This window comes from Propithecus coquereli, unplaced genomic scaffold (assembly GCF_000956105.1).
Source record: "Propithecus coquereli isolate 6110/MARCELLA unplaced genomic scaffold, Pcoq_1.0 Scaffold813, whole genome shotgun sequence".
Classification (NCBI taxonomy): domain Eukaryota; kingdom Metazoa; phylum Chordata; class Mammalia; order Primates; family Indriidae; genus Propithecus; species Propithecus coquereli.
Window position 1 is genome coordinate 134,861 of NW_012154319.1, and position 22,699 is coordinate 157,559.

The following is a 22,699-nucleotide window of genomic DNA, read 5'->3' on the forward strand; positions in this document are numbered from 1 at the left end:
TAGTGATGAGGACGAGAAACCCTGACCTGGATACAAATGAAAGTAAAGATGTGTAAGACGACAACAATAGAAATAACAAGATATTTATAGAGAAATGTAAAAGTTGCTGAAGAAATGAAGTATTACAATGTGGTTGTGCATTGGAAGAGTCAATATTTTAAAGATGCCAATTTGCTTCAAATTGTTCGATAGATTCAGTGTGATTCCAAATAAAATCCCAGCCTTTGATTTCGTAGATATGGATACATAGATCTTTTGATCACCTTCAGGAAGACCTCCTTAGCTACGTGTTTTGCACAAGAAACTTTTGGGAAACAGTACAAACAAACCATAGGACTGAATTTCTTTTTGAGAAGGATAACACTGCCAGGAAACCTGAAACTCTTCAAGTTTGGGATATAGGAGGGCAGACAATAGGAGGCAAAATGTTGGATAAATACATCTGTGGAGCACAGGGAATCCTCTTGGTATATGATATTACAAATCATCAAAGCGCTGAGAATTTAGAAGATTGGTATACTGTGGTGAAGAAAGTGAGTGAGGAGTCAGAAGCTCAGCCACTGGTTGCCTCGGTTGGAAATAAAATTGCTTTGGGGCATATGCGAAGAGTAAAACCTGAAAAACACGGTTTTGCCAGGAAAATGGTTTTAGTAGTCACTTTGTTTCAGCCAAGACAGGAGACTCTGTCCTCCTGTGTTTTCAGAAAGTTGCTGCTGAAATCCTTGGAATCAAATTAAACAGAGCAGAAATGGAACAGTCACAGACTGTGGTGAAAGCAGATATTGTAAACTACAACCAGGAACCTCTGTCAAGAACCGTTAGCCCTCCTAGAAGCTCTACATGTGCAGTTCAGTGAGAGCAGTTTTCTTTTGTGCTGATAGTTCTGGCTGCCCTTCACCTCTGGGTGGGCCTGAGGACTTCCAGGAACTTGTTTGATCAGTGACCATCTCTGTAGTTCAGTTAACACTTTCCTCCCAACTGGCTTCATCATTAAGTGTTGCCTCTCAGCCTGAGCTCCTTGGATTCAAAAGAATTCAACTTTGGGACCACACACTTTGAATTCAAAATGCAAAGCCCATTCTCTGGAATTAGACTGCTTCATTGAAAAAGAATGATGTTGCTTTCTATATGTCCTTGTTTCTTTTTGCTCTGCTGTAAATTTTTTTAACAAAATACGAAAACACTCCAAGTCTTTGATCGCCAGCCAGGATTTTGCCACAGCACAGTTTCATGCTTTTATCTGAACTCAGACATGTTGAAGTATACTCTAGAGTGCAAACATGAAACAAGTCATGTATTTTTTTAAAGGCACCTATTATACTGTGACGATGACTCCCGACTGTTATTCTCTGTGAGAAATGGGGGGAGTAAATTCTTAATCAAAGACACCAGGTACAAAGCAACATTTTACTTTCGTTGTGATAAAAAAAAAAAGTCATGTTTTACAGATAAAATGTAGAACCCTGAAATCTGACACATTCTCTTATCGTGCACAATGCTGAGGTTCTCTTATGATTCACTTTAATGTACAAAAAAGAAAAAAAAAATCAACCCACAAAGCTTCTAAAAAAGGAACCCTTCCACCTAAGTGTACATCATACATTTATTACCAATAACCCTCTCAACTCCAAAATTGGGCACAGAGATTAAAAATAAAAATTCATTGCATTACTTAGTAAAGCATTACTAGTAACTTTCATAAAAAATGCACAAACTTTGTTAAAAATTTATCAAGCCTCCAAATGATTTGGTTACAGATATTTATAATACATACATTTAAAACTATATGTTAACTGATACAATGGAATATGATTTGAGGAAATGACACAGCAAATGATTCTAAAAAACACCCCTGTGCGCTTTCATAGTCTGAAACAAACAGCAAAATGAGGTAACCGAATGTATCAACAGGGAAAAACAGCTTTCTAATGAAGGCCTAAAGATACCTGTGAAAAATATTCTCTAAAGTGAGTTGGTAGATCTCATTTAAAATTACAAGAGGCCCAAATTTAAGAATCTTAACAAATCACATTTCAGAGAGTACATAAAATCTAAATATGCTTTCACATTTTCCAGATTTTTCTCAAAAATAGAAAAAAAATTCAAGACAAAAAATCCTAATGAGATCTCGATACCTGGAGGCCTTGTGTCTTAGGGAATGGGGGTTAAAAAAACATCAAAGATGACCATTCATGTCAAAAAACAAACAAGAACCCACAAAAAACCCACAGCTGAGTTAAGATGGTAAAGCCAATATTGCACTGTGAGCTGCAGCAGCCATGTCATGAGCTATCTGTGGCCAGATCTTCTTGTTAATTTCATCCACTCTTCACATGCATATTATGCTTTTGCTGTGTGCTGGGCTCTGCGCTAGACACCCACCAGAGATAACGGCACTGCATTGACTGCCGAAGAGGATGCCAGCATACCCAGGTCCACATTAGGAGACCTGGACATAGATGCAGGGCTGGAAAAAGAACTGAGTAATGCCAAAGAGGAACTTGAACTCATGGCTAAAAAAGAAAGAGAAAGTCAGATGGAACTTTCTGCTCTACAGTCCATGATGGCTGTGCAAGAAGAGCTGCAGGTGCAGGCTGCTGATATGGAATCCCTGACCAGGAACATACAGATTAAAGAAGACCTCATAAAGGATCTGCAAATGCAACTGGTTGATCCTGAAGACATAACAGCCATGGAACACCTGACCCAAGAAGTCTTACTTCTTCTTGAAAAAGTTGCTTCAGTAGAATCCCAGGGTCAAGGAATTTCAGGAAACTGAAGACAACAGTTGCTGCTGATGCTAGAAGGACTGGTAGATGAACGAAGTCGGCTCAATGAGGTCTTAAAGCAGAGAGACCGCTCTATAGCAGTCTGGTCAAGTTCCATGCCCATCCAGAGAGCTCTGAGAGAGACCGAACTCTGCAGGTGGAACTGGAAGGGGCCCAGGTGTTACGCAGTCAGCTAGAAGAAGTTCTTGGAAGAAGCCTGGAGCGCTTAAGCAGGCTGGAGACCCTGGCCACCATTGGAGGTGGGGAACTGGAAAGTGTGCCAGTTTGTCACAAGCATGCCTTCTGAGCAAAGGATGGTCAGACTGCAGCCCAGGATGGAAAACCTGTTTACACTAACCAGAGAGAGCCTTGTCTGCCTTTGGCAGAATTAAATGGTGACTTACTAACGATAGAACTGGTACAAATAGCATCAACCACAAAGCGAAAATCACTTTAGCCTACGTGTACATATCTATCTGTAAATTGAATGGTGGAGGTTACAAAGTGTATTTGCACATTTTAAATCATTCCATTTTAAGTTTTCCACCCTTATTCATTCCTTTCCTGAGCCCTTCCTTCTCATTGCCTCATCCCTCCTATGGGCCAATAAAGTTTATTCCTCCCCCCCACCAAAAAAATCCCTCTGAGATGGCCACCAACCTCATGATCCTGCGCAGCTATACACTAGCGAAGATTCATGTTAAAAATGGAGATCACACGAAAGGGGCGCGCATGCCCATTCGGGTGGCCAACAACATTAGCAAATTTCCATCACACATTGTACCAATCCTCACGTCCACTGCGATCGAGTGTCACAGGGAAGGCCTCAAGAACTCTGCCTTCAGCTTTGCAGCTATGTTGATGAGGCCTGAATACCACAACAAAATCGATGCCAAATACAAAAAGAAGATTGAGGCAATGGTCAGGAGACTCGATACATCTGAGACAGAAGAGGCCACGACTCCGTGTCCATTCTGCGAATTTCTTCTCCCAGAGTGTGAACTCCTCTGTCCTGGATGTAAAACAACATCCCATATTGCATCGCAACAGGTCTACATATGTTGAGAGATGATTGGACGGTGTGTCCACACTGTGACTTCCCTGCTCTATACTCAGAATTTAAGATCATGTTAAACACTGAAAGCACATGTCCTATATGTTCAGAAAGATTAAACTTCACTCAACTGAAAAAACTGTTGGACTGTACCCAGTACCTGCGAAGAGAGGTGGAATAATGAGCAGCACGTTCAGGTATAATGCTCCTAAGAAAGCATTTTTCCACCGGAGGAAGAAGAAATGGTCCTTTCTGGATGCAGAAAAACGAAACACAGGTGACCTCCCCAGGTAGGCACTTTCAGCTCTGTAGAGTGGAAAACCGTGCTGTTTATTGTACTTTGTATATTTCCTCTTCAAAGTGTTACATATTGTATGCTCTGCACTATTAATAGTAACCTATGACATAATTGTAAATATTCAGCTTTTTGATAACTTTTATATTTTGAAATATTGCCTTTAAAATAAAAGTGTTGACTAGAAAAAAAAAAGAACCTAGTTTTTTTCTTTCTTTGTATAGATTTATATTTAGTGTCCCACCATAGAAAAGTTCATACCAAAATAGAACAAGGACATCGGATGGGAGAAGGGACGGAGGAGCAGAGAAAGGCGATACCAACATAAACCTGCAAAATGACACGATTCCGCTTTGTGGAAACCAGACACGATTTCCATGGGATCAAAAATGGAGATTTCAAAAGAGTTCTCGCCGCAACAGGGCACTCGCACGCCCTCTCGCCCCTGTCCTCCGACACGCACGGCCCTCCATGGCTTGTCTGCCATCCGTCGGTCGCGGCCAGGGCCGGGGCGCTGCTCCGCTGTGGGCTGGCGGGAAGCGGAGGCTGGGAGGAGGGGCGGCTGCAGCTGCAGGAAGGGAGCCTGGCTGCATCTCTCGCCGCGGCTGCGTCTGCACGGTCCCCTCGTGCCTTGCTTAAGTTCCCTGACTTTCAGACCATGATGGAATACTGAGGTACAGAGTTGCGCGGAGAGTTTAAGAGACATAATCAATAACGTGATCACTGGACTCCGCGGCCTGGCGCGGGAGGCAGGGTGGCAGGGGCCTCCCCGGCCGCCTCCTGCTGCAGGTTGAGCGAGAACCTCCGCTGCTGCGAGAGCGAGAGCGCCGGGCCGCACACCTCCACGCCCAGGCCGCCGCTCTTGGCCGCGCGGCTGTGCAGGCGCAGGTTGCTGCCCACGTGCCGCAGCTTGGAATTGTCCTCGAATCTGCTCCCATTTCCGTCTGCTGTCATTTTCTCGGCAGCCCCGAAGCTTTATAAGAGAGTCAGGCGCCGGGTGCACCACAGTAAGGCACAAATCCATGTGCTTCACCGACTTCTTCTTGGTCAAGGCCCGTTCCTGGTTTCCCCCAGCATTGTGACATTCATAAACTCCAACAACACCGTCAGCAAAATGTCCCAAAGTGTCGAGGCAGTTGGTTCCCTGCTGCAAGGCCCTGAAAGCTATATCCTGATGGTCTGGAACCCTTAACTCTGGATGGACATTTTCAAGGTACCATTTGAAAGGCTTGCAGTTAAGCTTCTTCCTAAGCTCCAATGTGCTCTGAATATTCCCATAAGGAACGTTTCTGGCAGAAGGCACTGCCGTGTAATAGAAATTTTTGTATTCATCATTCATCCAGACCTCTGCTGCCCAGCGAGTGTTGCGGGCAAAGACAGTGCTGCTGCCACCTGGGAACGTGTAGGGGTGCTGCTTCCGGAACACGTGACCCACACGGCTGCACAGGATGATCTCCAGGCTGCCACCACACTGCCACACGCAGAACGAGATCTCCAGGTTCTCTCCTCCTCACACGTCCATCATCATGTCGTACTTCCCCGGTTGTATGACGCTGGCCCCACCCGAGGGCCCCCAAGAATCAGAGATGGACAGCCCCGCGGAGAGCCCCCAGAACCTGGAGTGGTCTGTCGGGAGTCCTGCCGAAGAGAAGGACGGGGGTCTCAGGGCCCGTTTCTGCCAGAGGACAGTCCCTGGTGCACATGGCTTCCATGACGATGTCAGACACACTCCACTGCCTCCCTCATCAGCAACGAGGAGCAGTTTTAGGACTATGGGGAGGGAGACGACTTGGATTGTGCCCCCAGCAGTCCCTGCCCTGATGACAAGACCAGGACCAACGTCTACTCGGACCTGGGGTCTTCAGTGTTTTCCAGTGCAGATCAGACACCCAGGAAAATGGGGCACACATACAACAGCGAATTATTGAATGTTTCTTGCTCTCAGGGCTGCAAGAAAAATAACCTGCTGAATGACTTGGAAGCCCGGCTGAAAAACCTGAAGGCCAACAGCCCCAACCGAAAGATCTCTAGCACGGCCTTCGGACGGCAGCTCATGCACAACAGCAACTACAGCAGCAGCAAGGGCAGCACGGAAGACCTGTTCTGGGACAGCATTGACTCCTGTGACAGTGACATCATGGAGAAGGTGAGCTTCCTGAAAAAAAAGGTGACAGAGCTAGAAAATGACAGCCTGACCAACGGGGACCTGAAGAGCAAGCTGGAGCAGGAGAACACGCAGCTGGTGCACAGGGTGCATGAGCTGGAGGCGATGGTGAAGGATCAGGAGACCACGGCCGAGCAGACGCTGGGGGAGGAGGCGCGGCGGCACCGTGAGGGCTACAGCAAGCTGGAGAGGAAGAAGACCACCGAGGTGGAGCTGCTCAACACCAGGGCGCAGCAATTGGAGGAAAAAATACAGAATTTAGGACAACAGTGACTTGGCTCAAATCTCAAACAGAGAGACTGGATGAGGAGCGGCAGCGCATGTCCGACCAACTGGAGGACACCAGCCTATGGCTCAAGGATGAGATGGACCTGTACAAGCGCATGATAGACAAGCTGCGGCACAACCGCCTCGAGTTCCAGAAGGAGCGGGAGGCGACACAGGAGCTCATCGAAGACCTGTGGAAGGAGCTGGAACACCTGCAGGGTACAAGCTGGACTGCCAGCGGCCGGGCAGGGGCCACAGCGCATCTGGCCTGGGCGAGTTCAATGCCAGGGCCTTGAGGTGGAGCTGGAGCATGAGGTCAAGCGGCTCAAGCAGGAGAATCATAAGCTGCAAGATCAGAATGACCACTTGAATGGACAGAACCTGAGCCACAGCCTCTATGAAGCAAAGATCCTCTTTGCCACCCAGACCAAAGCCCAGTCCCTGGCTGCGGAAATAGACACAGCCTCAGGCAACGAGCCCTGAGGAAGCCCTGAAAGAGCAGGAGGAGATCAACTTCTGGCTGAGGCAGTACATGGACAAGATTATCCTTCCAATCCTGGACCACAACCCCATCCTCAGCATCAAACACTGAGACATGGACGCTGGCTACAGAGCAGCCTCAGGACCCTGGGACGGAGGGGCAGACCCTGCCCAAGGATGCAGGCCCAGGCTGGGCCTCACACTCACACTGTCAATGTACCTCTGGCCACCATGCGTTGTGTGTCCTGGTGTATTTGTGGGGAGGCCGTGTGCATGAGCCAGGGGTGAATGTGGGGCCGTGGCTGTGGGTAACGTGTGCACAGTAGCTGTCCATGCGCTTTGTGGCCCCTTTGCAAGGGTCAGAGGGTTCTGGAAGTGGGAGGGGGCAAGGTCTGCTATCAGGAGTTACTGTAATAACAAGAACTGGAAGCTTGTGTTTCAGGTACTGGATAAAAATGATTCTACCTTTGGGGATAAGGATTAAAATACACTCTAGTGAAAGAAAAAAAAAAAAACTAGCAGGTAAGCACGATACAACACACCTCCTCCCAAGCTTCAAGTAAAATATTGGTAAGGCTTAAAACAAAAAACTTAAGGTTGCAAAGACCAGTTAAGCATATGGAAACATAATATTCAAACATCATTAAAATGAAAAAATCTTTCAAGATCTGTCTCGGTCTAAATCAGAGATCTGGAGTTGTGTCCTCAAGGAACTAGCCTCAAATAGCTCAGTGCCTGCATAACAGCTTTCTTTGTGTTTCCATTGCTGGTCCACTTACTTGCTTTATAATTCTTCCTTACCTGAATGACTTTATTAGCAATAAAAAACACATTAATATTGCCTTAGGAATTAAACTAATTAAAAGCTGACTATCAGCTATACTTATTCTATAATTTAATTTCATCTGTTTCTTCATATATATTTGCTTTTACATACAGAATTTATCACCAACCAGATATCTCAGGATCCCTAATTTATAAAAGACATGCATAAGAAAAAACATTTTGATGATATGCATAAAATCACAACCACAGTAACTGGACCATAGTTACACTAATTAAGAGATGAGGAATCTATGTTCATTTATAAGTGATTACACAAAGGAAGAGAAAATATGGGTTAAGTAACAAAATAACATTAATTTTTTTATATAAACAAATTAGATATTCCAAGTTCTTCAAAGTTTATGTTGAATAAACAGGTCAACGTGAAGGAGTAAATTTAAAACTTCCACATGTGCTCCTTTGGGTCCTTTTGCCTTGGATTTTGTTTCCTTTGGAATCTTTCCATTTTGACATTGTGTAAACCTGGCCACTGTAGAAACACCATCCACAAACTTGGTTTTGAAAAGAACGTTTGCATTGTTAAACATACTCTTTTAGGGACACCACAATGAACTGAAAAAGTGTGGGTGGTGCTGGGCTTCAGGTCCCTGGAGTCAAGAGCCACCTCCTCCAGGGGATGGCGAGAGGAGCAGCCACTGCTGCCCTCTGGGTCCTGTGCCTTGGAGCACCGGGTGGCCGCGATGAGGGCGATGCTCTTGGTGCCCACGGCCATCTCCTGGAGGGCCTGAGCACTCAGGGCTGTTCTGCGCTGCTGGCTTCCCCTGCCAGCCTCAGGGTGCTTAGCTCCGGGCCGGCGGGATACAGGTTGGAGACCAGGCTCTTCAGGCTCGGGGGGGTTGGCTTCTCGCAAACTGGTGGGGTTAGCAGGATGCAGACAGATGGCAGAGGGAGAAGACTGTCTTGCTTTCCTGGTTTCTTTGATGATGTGGCTTTTGATGACTTGTACCCATCAGTGTCTCTCTCCAGGAGCATCAGAAGCTGCTGAAACTGGGTGCCCCACGGGAGGTCCTTCCTGTCATCTGGCTGGCCTTGGCTGGACTCCTCCAGCGGGAGAGATAAATTCAGAACAGAGCCATCCCAGAGGGCGCTGGACATCCACGAGTGCAGCAGCAGCAGGCGGTTCAGCGTGCCCTCGCTCAGCTCCCGGGAGTACAGGCCGTACCGCTTGTCCAGGGCCTCTGGCACCGGGATGCCACCGTCCCGGATCAGCTGCCAGTGGTCGCGGATGACCTGCTCGCACACGGTGCTGGTGGTAGTGCTGGATCACGAAGTCCTTCTGGCACAGCAGGTTCTTGCTGCACAGGTTGCTGCCCTGCAGCGCCGTGTTCTCCACCTCCAGCTCGTGGCCCCTGCACGGCAGTCGCAGCACCTCCCGCTGGTCCTCGCTGGTCACCTGCCTGGGCAGCAGCTTCTCCATCTGAGACACCTTTTGCTTGGCGGTGGCCAGGTGCCGCTCCAGCCCCGCCTTGAGGGCCGCGGTTTTCCGCTGCTCGGCTAACAGCCGGTTGACCTCCTCTCTGGCCAGAGCCACTTCGTGTGGCTCCGAGGACTCGTCCCAGTCCTCCTTGGCGTCCAGCGGCTCCTCACCCTTCTCCGGCTCTCCGCTGGCCCTGGAGCCGTGGTGGGCAGTCTTGTCCCTCTCCCAGTCTGCAGTGGTCAGCAGGTGGCTGGACATGTCCACATGCAGGTCAGTGTTGGTGTTCTCGAGCCACACCAGGCTGCGCCATATCTCCATCTGCTCCTTGAAGGCCCTGTTCAACCATTACTTGACATAAGGGAGTTCATACTGAAGAGAAATCATATAAATGTGGTAGAGGCTTTCCCCAGGCATCACAGCTCAGTAGACATCAGAATATACATCTTCGAGAGAAATCACACGAATGTAATGTGCATGCTAAGGCTCTTACCCAAAGATCAAAACGGAAACATCAGAGTATTTATATTGGAGAGAAACCTTACAAATGTAACGAATATGGTAAATTTTTTAAACCAATTCTCACAACAGTTTACATATCAGAGAAATTTTACTGGAAATAACTAAGTCTATTTTGCCAAGATGGACTTGAAACATTACATACTGTACAATAACTATTAATACAAGTCAAAATATGTTAAAACCCATGATATTATCTAAATCAGAGGAGCAAGAGCATGTGTGGAAATGACCAGTTATCCTCTTTATGTTAACAAAATACAATATTCAATTTGGAAAAAAAAAAAAACCAAAAAAAAAACGAGCATCTTCCCTCAGCAAGTTTGCTTTTCGAAGGGATGCTGCTAGCTTGGACTCCGGCGGTCAGGGTTAGGTGGTGGGGAGCCGTGAGGAAGAGAGCGGCCAGGTGGATCAGAGATCAGGATTAGAAACTTCAAGGCCATTCTAGGCCTCTTCAGCCTCTCCCGATGCAAGCAACAGCAGCAGCAGCCCCAGAAGCAGCACCTCTCCTCGCCTCTGCTGCTTGCTGTGTCCCAGGTGGCCGGGGGGCCCCCGCCCAGTGCCAGGGTGGCACTCCTGAGCCATAGCTGCCAGCCCCTCCCCAAGCCCCGTGCCTGCCTCACCAGCCAGCGCCACTACCGCAGTCAAAAGCACAAGCAGAAATGCAGTCCAGACTTCCGGGTCCTACCATGAGAGCATCCACTGCGGGCAACAAGGCCAAAACATGAGGAGGGTCAGCCTCTGCCAACAACCAACACGGCCAGAGCTTTAACAACTATGGTAAGTCCAAGCCAGTCACCTCCACACCCCCACTGCCAAGCAGCCACAAGAAAGGAAATTTATACAAGGCTGACAGATATATATGGCCCCTCTGACTTGCCCCCTCCCACTTCCAGAACCCTGTGACCCTAGCAAAGGGGCCACAAAGTGCATGGACAGCTGCTGTGCAGACGTCACCTACAGCCACGGCCCCACACTCACCCCTGGTTCGTGCACACACATGGCCTCCCCACAAAGACACCAGGACACACAACGCATGGTGGCCAGAGATACATTGACAGTGTGAATGTGAGGCCCACCCTGGGCCTGCATCCCTGGGCAGGGTCTGCTGCTCGGTCCCAGGGTCCTAAGGCTGCTCTGCAGCTAGCGCACATGTCTCAGAAGGTTTCCCAGCCAAGGCACTGGGAACTCTGCAAACAGCACTAAAGCCATAACCAGGATGTCTCAACCGGTCACACCTCTTTGCGATCTAGCCCTTGGTTTCTGCCTCAAACCATTTTTTTCCTTTGTCTTCTCTCTCTTTTGTTCCTTCTCTCCCCTCCCTCCCTTTCTTTCCTTTTCTTCACCGTACCCAAGTGTGTTTTTTTTAAAACGTGTGCTTAGATTACAAAAATAATATGTGCTTGTAACATGATACCAAGTCTATATATCAAATAAAAGTTCTCATCCATGTGCTCCTAAAAGAGTACCAATATAAAAAAAAAAATTCCTGGAGGAGAGCGGAGCACCTATTCCTATACCTCCGAAGACAACGGTTAAATACCAGAACTGGCCTACCATGGGTTGTATTTGCTGTGCTCCCCAGTTCATAGTGAAGGAGATAAGGTTATCAGTTATATTTTCCATCAAATGCTCAATGTAATATTAATGTTAGAAGCAGGTGAAGGATCCCATCACACCTGCCTTACTATTACTTCCCAAGTCATCAATCAGAGAAACCAGGCAGTCCGGTTTATCAGCTCACTTGTGGATGAACTGAGGGAGAGCATATTCCCAGTCCTCCATGTCTTACTGCAGCACATCTGTGCCAAGGGGACAGATAAATCAGAGTATCGGACCTCTGCAGCACAGGCCCTGGTCCGGCTGCTCAGTAAACTTCCCTGTGGGGAGTACGCTACATTCATTGCCTGGCTTTATAAATATTCACGAAGTTCCAAGATCCCACACCAAGTTTTCACTCTTGATGTGGCCTTAGCTGTGTTAGAACTGCCTGTAAGAGAGACGGATAACACTCTCTCCTTCTAGCATTGGAAGTTCCTAAAGCATAAGTTCTTGGTGCAGGACATTATGTTTGACCGTTGTTTAGACAAGGCACCTACTGTCCACAGCAAGGCGTTGTCCAGCTTTGCATATTATCTGGAACTGACTGTTACCAATGCATCAGAGAGTATGTTGGAATTCCTAATTAACAGTCCTGCAGTTTCAGGAATAGACAGTCACCCTGGTACCTTACTGAGAAATTCCCCAGCTTTTTCCTATCAATGGCAGACAGTTAACCGTTCTGAACCTCAGGGGATGTCAACATAGACAGTGGTGGTGAAACAGTTGGATCTGGGGAAAGAAGTGTCATGGCGATGCTAAGAAAGAGGATTAGGGATGAGAAGACCAACGTTAGGAAGTCTGCACTCCAGGTGTTAGTGAGTATTTTGAAACATTGTGAAGTCTCATATATGAAGGAAGACCTGTCAATTCTGCAGGACCTGTGTCGAGACCCTGCAGTGTCTGTCCGGAAGCGGGCCCTACAGTCTCTTACTGAACTTCTTATGGCCCAACCTCGATGTGTCCATATTCAGAAAGCCTGGCTGAGGCGGGTAGTCCCCGTGGTGATGGACTGCGAGAGCACCGTGCAGGAGAAGGCCCTGGAGTGCCTCGACCAGGTCCTGCTGCAGAACATCAAGCACCACAGTAAATTGCACACTGGGGACGACAGCCAGGTGCTGGCTTGGACACTTCTTGCTCTCCTCACCACAGAAATCCAGGGACTGAACTGCTATCTAAATAAAGCTTTTCATATCTGGTCCAAGAAAGATAAATTCTCACCCACTTTTATAAACAACGTGATATCTCACACTGGCATGAGACATTCTACACCAGCCTGGATGCTGCTCTCCAAGATTGCTTGCTCATCACTCAAGCTTGACTACACCAAAATAATAGAGCCCTGGGAGAAAATCAGCAGTCAGCGAATCCCAATTCTGACACCTTCGGAATGTATTATTGGGCATATTGCAAAGCATCTTCCTAAGAGTACCCAGAACAAAGTGACTGATGTTATCAAGGGTAAGCTGAATGGATTTTAGTGGTCTCTAGAATTGATGAGTTCAGCTGTTGACACCCTGCAAAGGCTTTATAGAGCATCTGCAGAGATAGCAGTGGAGGAAGAGGAGCTCCTGAAGCAGGTGTGTGGGGATGTGCTCTCCACCTGTGAGCATCGCCTGGCCAACATCGTTCTGAAGGAAGGTAGAGCAGGAAACCTGGATGAAGACCTGCTGGTGAAGTACATTTTTACCTTAGGAGATATAGCCCAACTATGTCCAGCCAGAGTGGAGAAGCGAGTCTTCCTTCTGATTCAGTCCCTTCTGGCTGCTTCCGCTGATGCGGATCACTTACCATCATCTCAAGGCAGCAGTGATGATGCCCCAGCATGTCATGCACCCTCCCAGGTCAGAGGCTCTGTCATGCCTTCTGTTATTAGAGTGCACGCCATCATTACCTTAGGTAAGCTGTGCCTACAGCACGAGGATCTTGCAAAGAGCATCCCAACCCTCGTGCGAGAGCTTGAGGTGTGCGAGAACCTGGCTGTCCGCAACAACGTCATCGTGGTGATGTCCAATCTTTGCATCCACTACACTGGCGTGGAGGACAAGTACATTCCCAACATCTCCATGTGTCTGAAGGATTCAGATCCATTCATCCAAAAGCAGACACTCATCTTGCTTACCAATCTCTTGCAGGAAGAATTTGTGAAATGGAAGGGCTCTCTGTTCTTTTGTCAGCACTCTGATAGATTCACATCCAGACATTTCCTGCTTTGGGGAGTTTTGCCTGGCTCATCTGTTGCTGAAGAGGAACCCTGTCATGTTCTTCCAAGTACTTCATCGAGTGTATTTTCCACTTCAATAACTATGAGAAGCATGAGAAGTATAACAAGTTCCCCCAGCCAGAGAGAGGGAAGCGGCTGTTTGGACTGAAGGGAAAGTCAAACAAGGAGAGACGAAAGAAAATCTACAAATTTCTTCTAGAGCACTTCACAGATGAACAGCGATTCAATATCACTTCCAAAATCTGCCTTAGTATTTTGACGTGCTTCGCCGAAGGCATCCTGCCCCTGTACCTGGAAGCCAGTGAGTTACTCTGATATGTTTGAGGTCCTCAGCTCAAAGGAGATCAAACTTTTGGCAATGAGATCTAAACCAGATAAGGACCTCCTTGTGGAAGAAGATGACATGGCCTTGGCAAACATAGTCATGCAGGAAGCCCAGAAGAAGCTCACCTCACAAGTTCAGAAAAGGAATTTCATAGACAATATTACTCCAATTATCATCTCCCTGAAGACTGTGCTGGAGAAAAAGAAGATCCCAGCCTTGCGAGAACTCAAGAACTATCTCAGGGAGCTGATGCAGGATTACTGAGATGAAGTCAAGGATTTCTTTGCAGTTGACAAACAACTGGCATCACAACTTGAGCACACACTCAGGCCTGTGCGTCGGGTGCACAGAGCACTTTGGAGGGACCCCTCAGCCTAGCTGTGAGCCCAGGACAGCAGGAGGACCAGCCAGCCCCCTTTGTGTTTACTGTTGTCAGAAAGTTCTTGTGTGTTGGTTTTGGGGTTTTTGTTTTGTTGTGTTTTGTCTGGCTCGTTTGTTTTTTAAGGGGAAAAAAGTTTGTATTTATTTCATCCAAATCTCCTGTGATATATCTGTGAATAATAAGGAAGAGATTTTATAATAGCAGGAAAATAATGTATATTTTAGTTTGTCAGAAAACAAGTCGTCATGGTAACGAAGGACTCTGAGAAAAAATAATTTAGAACCCTGGATTTTGTGAATTTTTTTGTTTTGTGTTTGTTTTCAAATTTGTGTTTAGTTGGGTTTTGTTTTTGCACTGCACTAAGCAGCGTGGTTGGAGGGCTGGGGGCAGGCTGGGATGCGGTGTCAGCAAGAGACGGGACGTCCCTGGGTGGGGGGCTTAGCACCTGGGGCCGACGTTAGCTGTGAACAGAGGAGCCGGACGCATGTGGGTCGGGGGCCCGGGGTCCCCACAGCTGGTGGTGACCCCCAGTGTAACATGGACTGTACACTTACCAATGGGTTTTTTCAGACCACAGTTTTTACTGCAAGTAAACCTAGTTGTTTTTTTTTTTTTTTTTTTTTTGGCCTATAGAAACAATTTATTGCCAGGGGCAATGGGGTAAGAGAGGCCAGAATTTTGCAGCCACTACCCACGCCACCCCCAACTCCTACTTTACAAAAGAAATTTTTACAATCACCAGCCTTCTGTGTAGAGTACCCCCAACCCCTACCTCACCATACACAGCTGCCTGGCTCCCTCTGGTCCCTGGTTCAGAGCAGGCCTGGGCCTGCAGCCAGCTGACCCTGGAGTTGGCCTGAGCCCTGAACTCACCTTAGTGCTGGGCATCATGAGGCCCCTGCCAGGCCTGTCCTCTTGTTTCAGAGGAGTCCTCAGCCCCATCTTCCTCGGTGTGCCTCTCAAGAGCCCCAGTGGGGCAACCCATGGGCCATCAGCCCCAGTCCTGCAAGCTGTCTTGTCACTGAGATGGGCAGTGCTTGGTCACCACTTTCCCCTCTTGCTTCAGTCCTTAGGAGTGAAGTGCAGACACTTGGAGTCCATCCAAAGGAGCCGCTTGAGCATGGCCCACTCACACCCATCCATGATGTCCTCTGACAGTGTGAGGATATACTGGCCCTTGTAGTAGTTGATGAGGTTGAAGTACTACAGCGTGGAGATGACATCCTCCTTCTTGATGCTGGTGATTTCACTGATCTCATTGATGGTAATCTGTGGCCTCTGCTTGCTCTCTGACTTCAGCCCCATCAGGATCTCCAGGATGGTCTGGGACCAGCAGCTTGAATAGGATAGGAGGCCAAGGTCTGAGAGGGGCTTCTTGGGGGTCCCTGTTTTCCATTCCACTTTGTCTATTGAGTGTCTGTTGAAATTAAATGGGCCCCCAAATGGTCAACATAATCAAGAAGAAATAAAATAAAACTGGAAGATCCACAGTACCAGACATCAAAACTTGTTATGAAGCTGTAGCAATTCAGAGAGTGCAGTATTCGTATGAGGCAAGACAAGTAGGACCGTGAAACAGAATAGAGAATAAAAAATAGACTGATACAGATTCATATGACAAAGATGGCCTGCAATGCAATAGAGAAAGACTGGCTTCTTCAATAAGTTATTTTGGATTCATTGGGTATTCACGTGAAAAGAAAAGATCTTGACCCTGTATCACAATGTCCACACCAAAAAATTAATCAGAGCTAGATTGTAGATATAAATGTGGTAGTGTTTATGAAATTTGTTCAGGTAAAAAGAAAACAGAGGCTAACCATAAAAGTAATACATTAGACTAGTTATTACATTTTGAAATATAAATTTTGCAGCTCATTTTCTTTTATCATAATAAAGATCAAATAAAGCTAGAGCTTAAATAATAAACCTAGAACTTAATAAGCAAATTATAATAAGGAAAATAAAAATTAGGAACCTAAATGAAATTCCTAGGAAAACACTTAAGTTAACCAAGTAATTACACCTACAATCTCAAATTATATAGAGAATAAAAAACATCTTTATAACTACAGCCAAAATAAAATTAATTCCAAAGGAAGAAAAATAAAATTCAAAGCATTAAATATTTTATAAGCGAACACTGATAAATGTTGGTTGTAAGGAAAACCTTCTTAAAGCAAACATCACCAACATCACCCACATCAAAAACCATATTGAAATCGATTGGCAAAATTTCCTAGAACATTAAAAGAAGTAGAGAAAAAAAATTTTTTTAAAGACAAATTTGAAAGCACATTTTACCTTACAATAAAAGAATAAATTAATATTCTTAATTTGTAAAAATATAGAAAAAATTTTAAAAAAGACCATTACCATAAAGAAAGAAATGAAAGTTTATGAACAGCTAATTTACGAAAGGAGATACACTTATGAAATATTTTAAGTGTTTCCTCATGCTTGTTAAAGCAATGAAAATTATGATAGCAATAAAATGTAATTGTTGCTTATATAATTGAAAAATAAATTAGGTATCCACAGAAATTTTTGCAGAAAAAGTCACTCAAAAACTGTAAACAACAACAGAATATTTGGGAATTTGGATATTTTAAATCTCTATAAAAAGATGGTGAAGACACAGTAATACTGAGCTAAAGAGCAAAACGAGGTGATAACAATTTATGGATTCTAGAAATTTTGTGTTGGAAGCAAGCAGTTGTGAGTGTCTGTCAGTCACTGGCGATGGAAAAGGTTAAATCCTCCTTCATTTATCTTGGTATAAATATTAGTTCCAGGAAAACATGACTTATCCCAGGAGGCTTCAAACAAGAAACACACAGGGAAATATGTGTGTGTTTATGACCAACCTTTCCCTGGTCTTCTCCTGTTGTTTTTGTGCTCATCGAGGGAACCTGAAAACCCAAGGGCAATCCCAACCCCTGAGACCCAAACCAAATTAAGCTCCTACCCATGTTAGTTTCTGTTCCCTGTACTTCAGCTGGTTTTGTCCTTGACTAGAAACGGACCTCTGTATCTCAACACTGCATACGTGTTCTTTGAGCGATGCCTTGCAACTCGTGTCTGTGAATCGCACGTGGAGAGTAAAAACATTTGGGGAAAAAACCTCAGATGAGTTTTACTACTGAAATGATTTGCATACTGTAAGGTGAGTTCTTAGAAAGGTAGATTTAACTCAGTTTCCTCTGCTTTCCTTCTTTACCTCAAACTTTCTTTCAGAACTAAGATATTTGGGAATTGTTAGACTTCATTCTAAAATCAGTTATCTAGGTAGATAGAGGAAGAGGCAGGTAGATAGATAGGTAGATGATAACTGAGACAATACAAGTAGAGACTACGTAGCTACATCACAATATTCAAGTAAACATTGACCCCGTTGATTGAGGCTCTTGCCTTAGGTCTTAGACTACCTGGGACTTCACCTGATGAAAATTTTTCATATTTCATCAAATCTGATCATGAAGTTATAGTGGGAATTTGGTCTTCCGGATACAGTAGAAATTTGTTATATTTTTTCCGTTTTTGGAGTCCTAATATCCATGTTGGTAATTCCAATAATCCTGTCTCTGCTATTTATTCTCATATTTGAAAACTACAGCCTTAATGTAATCTAAGCCACATTCCCTGGGCCTTTGCTAGGAGCAGAGATCTTAGTTTCTCTTGTTTTGGTGAACCGCTGTCAGTCTTTTCTCACTGAACAATTAGTAAATATCTTGAACTAAGAGAACATTTTGTGTTTAGTCAAAAACCTCATTTCTGCCTCAATTTCAAGGGTACATGATCCCAACTTCTCTTGACATCAAGCCCACGTAGTCTCCTTCTTTTGACTTAGGTCCATTTTCCTGTCTCAGTCCATAGTGGTTAAATGATAAATACTGACTTGATAGAATTATCTTCTTTTATGAGAGCATTGCCTGGGTTTGTGAGCATGAGGAGGAGGAGAACATGGTGGGGGAAACAGCATCCCTAACAAAGCCAAGGTTAAAAAGTACTTAGACATCTAGGATAGAAAGGTGTATGATAGAAAGCGGGGCTTACTCAGCACATTGTGGTTGGGATATCTCATATGAACATCATCATCTGCTAAACCTCAGAGGGATGGTAAAATGTAAGAGAAACCAGAGACCAGACTTTCATGAAGCCTTGAATTGTGTGGATCATTTAGGACGTTGTGGGGTATCCCAATAAGTAGTTTTGCTGAGATTCCTACCTGCTTTGAAAGATCTGAGAGAACGCTTTTGAAAAGAAGCAGTGTCAGGGAGGAGGGGACCAGTAACAATACCAGGGATCAAATATTCCACAAGACCTAGCTATTAAATTGACAAAAAGTCTCTGGAAACATTGAGATAATTCACTTATTTTTCTCCTTCTAAAATCAAAAAAGGCAATTCTGCAGTACTGTTACAAGGCACAATGTTGTATGATGCACTGTCATTTACTGAGCAGTTATTAAGTGCCAGGCACTGTACTGAGTACTTTAATTGTAGCATCTTATTTAGTCCTTACAGCTTCTCAGTGAGGTCAGTGGTGTTAGTAATGCCAACTAAATTATGAGAAAACTAGGGAATGACTTAGGGATACCGAGGACTGTTGATATATCATTGCTACCAACAAATTCTTGTGGTTTTCAGTTTTCCTATGAACCCTGCAACAAAAATAGGATATGAAAGGTAAGATTGCAAGTAAACTCCAAGACTTCTACCCACTAGTACACACTCCCTATTTGATAACCTCCCTTTGGCTGTAGATGGGACCTAGAATTATGGTGGGATATCAACCCTTAATTATATTATACTACTATTATAAACACTGTCAGAGAAAACTGGAAAGAGATTCTCACACTGGCTTTGAAGAAACTGTCATGTTGTAGACACCAGGAGGCTAGGATCCTAGGTCCCATGGTGGCAACTAGAATAAAACTGGGACCTCAGTCCAAAACTTCAAGGCACAGAATCCTCCAAACACCCTCAGGAAGCATGGTAGGGGATCCCCAAGCCTCAGATGAGATGCAGCCCCAGCTGCCACCTGGATTAAAACCTGGTGAGACAAGGAGCAAAGGGCCCTGCTGGCCTGACCCACAGAGAGGGTGAAATAATGGATATGCATGCCTTATGCCCTCAAGTTTGTGGTAATTTTTAATACACCAAGGCAGTTCTAATACAATGTATTTGTCCTACTTTCTTCTGTGTGTGTGTCTCTTTTTGTGTGAGTGTCTCTGTGCATGTGTATGGGGGAGACGATGAACTCATTTCGTCATCACTCTTACCAGAGAAGCTTTGTAACAAGAAAACTTTAGTATCATCTTGAATTAACTATCACACTTAATACAATTTCCACATAGAGAATGGACACTTAGTTCTCAATTAACTACTAAATTCTGGGTGGTGTCTATATCCCCATAGGGAGAGAGACCAAGGGCGAGAAGAAATGCCAAATGTGAGCCTTGTGACGATGTTCATCCTCACGGGCCTTCCCCATGCCCCAGCGCTGGACACCCCCCTCTTTGGAATCTTCCTGGTGATTTACGTGCTCACTGTGCTGGGGAACCTCCTCATCCTGCTGGTGATCAGGCTGGATTCTCACCTCCACACCCCCATGTACTACTTCCTCACCAACCTGTCCTTCATTGACATGTGGTTCTCCACTGTCACGGTGCCCAAAATGCTCATGACCTTGTTGTCCCCCGATCATAGGGCCATCTCCTTCCACAGCTGCATGGCCCAGCTCTATTGCTTCCACTTCCTGGGGAGCACAGAGTGCTTCCTCTACACGGTCATGTCCTACGATCGCTACCTGGCCATCACTTACCCACTCAGGTATGCCAGCATGATGAGTGGGAGAACCTGTGCCCTCCTGGCCACCAGCACTTGGCTCAGTGGCTCTCTGCACTCTGCTGTCCAGACCATATTGACATTCCGTTTGCCCTTCTGTGGGCCCAACCAGATCCAGCACTACCTGTGCGATGCACCACCGATCCTCAAACTAGCCTGTGCAGACACCTCCACCATTGAAATGGTCATCTTTGTGAGCATTGGGATGGTGGCCTCGGGCTGCTTTTTCCTGATAGTGCTGTCCTACGTGTCCATCATCTGTTCCATCCTGAGGATCCGCACCTCAGAGGGGAGACACAGAGCCTTTCAGACCTGTGCCTCCCACTGTATCGTGGTCTTTTGTTTCTTTGTTCCCTGTGTTTTCATTTACCTGAGGCCAGGCTCCAGGGACACCGTGGATGGTGTTGTGGCAGTTTTCTACACTGTTTTGACACCCCTTCTTAATCCTGTTGTGTACACCCTGAGGAACAAGGAAGTGAAGAATGCTCTGTTGAAACTTAAAGACAAACTAGCACATTTTTAGGGAAGATAAACACTAGGAAGTAGAAACACTAATTTGTTCAAAGTAAGTAATATAATTTAGCTATCCACATGAAATTTACTCCATGTATAGTTGTCTGTGTTAAATATTGAAAAGCATCTACTCAGTTATATTTCTTTGACATATTTGTTTGGAAATTTTTAAAGTCTGATCTATTGAGTCATTTCTCTGCAATAGGTTTCTTTTACCTTTTTAAAAAATATGTATTTTAATTCAATCTCAGAGACAGAAGATTGAATCTTTCATATATTTAAGTTATTGATATGTGGTTTTTCTGGTTTATTTCTTGTGCACATAAATCAAGACTTTGCAATCATGTGGATATTGTTCAAGAATAGCAACAAATATCAGTGGTAATTTTTTGTTTCTGGTGGTAGGTGTTCAAATATCTTTTCAATTTTTTTATTGGTTTTGTGCATTTTTTGTATATACAAATCCAAAGGTGTGTGCAATAGAAAGCATGTAACATATGAGTCTGCTAATGGCAATTCCAGGTATCTGTGTACATATTTATATATATTTCAAAACATTATTTCTAGAAACATTATTTTTAATTGGTGAAAATCAGAAACTATTCAAATGACTATCCACAAACGAATGAAAATTAAATTGTGTGTATTCATACAATGGGTTAGTATACAGCAATGATAATTACGATCTACAACTATTTGTGTCATGGTTTAGGCATTTACCTTTTGTGCCTACTTATGTTTGTTGAGATTCAATATAAAAAAATAAATATGTCTTAAATATCTAGATCAGTTGCTCTCAACTAGGGGCACTTTTGTCCCACTGGGGTCTCTGGGCAATGTCTGAAGACACTGTTGTACGTCATAGGTAATGGCATATAGCGGTAGAAGTCAGGAGTGCTGCTAAACCTCCTACAACACACAGCCCCTCATAACAGGCCTATTTCACCAAATATGTCAATAGCGCTGAGGTTGAGAAACCTTGATCTGATTTAACTGGTAGTAAGTAAAGTTGTGTAAGAACATGACAATAGAAATAACAAAATATAGTCAAGGAAATATAGAAGTTGTTGAAGAAATTAAGCATTATAATGAAACCATCAAATATAAGACTCATGTTTTAAAGAAGCCAGCTCTCATCAGTTTTTTCTATGGATTCAATGCAATGCCAAATAAAATCCCAGCATTTGATTTTATAGATATGGACATGTGGATCCTACAGTATATGGTAAAACGAAATGAATACTCAAAATGGTCAAGAGAGTCTCAAAAAATTAAAACAAAACCAGAAGATTTACAACACCATATATCAAAATTTACTATAAAGCTATAGTAATTTAGTGAGTGTAGTATTTTTAGGAGGCTATAAAAATAGAAAAATGGAACTGAATAGAAGGTATAGAAATAGACTGATACATATTCATATTATAATGATGACATTGCCAGGCTGAAAAGCAAGAATGGCTTTTGTCAAAAATTATTTTGGGTAATTTGGGTTCTCAGAACGAAAAAACCTTAATCTTTACCCTATCTCACAATAGACACATCAAAAAATCAATTCAAACAGATAGGCGATAAGAATATGAAAGTAGGAGAAGAGGGGTCAAGATGGCCTACTAGGGACATCCCTTGCCAGAGCATCCCGGGGGATGGGTCGTGTTTCAGATAAAGGAGAGGGGAGAGAAGATGTAGCTCAGGTGTAGTCAGAGAGAGAAGTGCCGGAGCCTACCAGGGACCTCACAGAGGAAAACTGTGAAGCAGAGAAGGAAGAAGGTAAAGGGAAGAAGGTATGCGTGAGGATCAAACCCAGAGAGGCTCGGAACCCAGTGAAGGAGTAAGTGGGGGATCCCTCTCTCCCTACCCTGTGCCTTCAGGGACCAGCACGCTACCAAGTTTCTGGGAGGCTTTTCTACCACCATGAGCCCAAGAACTGTGTCAAGCATGGAATAGTGGGGAAAACTTGGGTGATCCCAGAGCTTCGACATCCCGTGTGGGTTTCCCCT

At 44.8% G+C, this 22,699-nt stretch overlaps 2 protein-coding genes and 2 pseudogenes across 2 annotated transcripts; all 4 read left to right on the forward strand.

The window, feature by feature from the left end:
• LOC105825717 overlaps positions 1–856 on the forward strand; it is a 4,101-nt pseudogene extending 3,245 nt beyond the window's left edge.
• Positions 857–5,565: 4,709 nt separating this feature from the next.
• On the forward strand, positions 5,566–7,140 carry LOC105825718 (annotated as a pseudogene).
• Positions 7,141–11,346: 4,206 nt separating this feature from the next.
• Positions 11,347–14,333, forward strand: LOC105825719 (condensin-2 complex subunit D3-like; the record flags this gene model as incomplete). Its single annotated transcript, XM_012663601.1, is given in 5 exon segments — positions 11,347–12,094; positions 12,097–13,573; positions 13,575–13,677; positions 13,679–13,938; positions 13,940–14,333. Coding segments are annotated over 5 exon segments (2,982 nt in total), but the record flags the coding sequence as incomplete, so codon positions are not given.
• A 5,449-nt stretch (positions 14,334–19,782) lies between these two features.
• LOC105825720 (olfactory receptor 10G9) lies at positions 19,783–20,709 on the forward strand. Its single transcript, XM_012663603.1, has one exon. The coding sequence runs from the start codon at positions 19,783–19,785 to the stop codon at positions 20,707–20,709; it is 927 nt and encodes a 308-aa protein (XP_012519057.1).
• The last annotated feature ends 1,990 nt before the right edge of the window (positions 20,710–22,699 follow it).

Coding starts and splice junctions, on each gene's coding strand:
- LOC105825720 (XM_012663603.1), top strand. CDS start 19,783: ATGCCAAATGTGAGCCTTGTGACGATGTTCATCCTCACGGGCCTTCCC.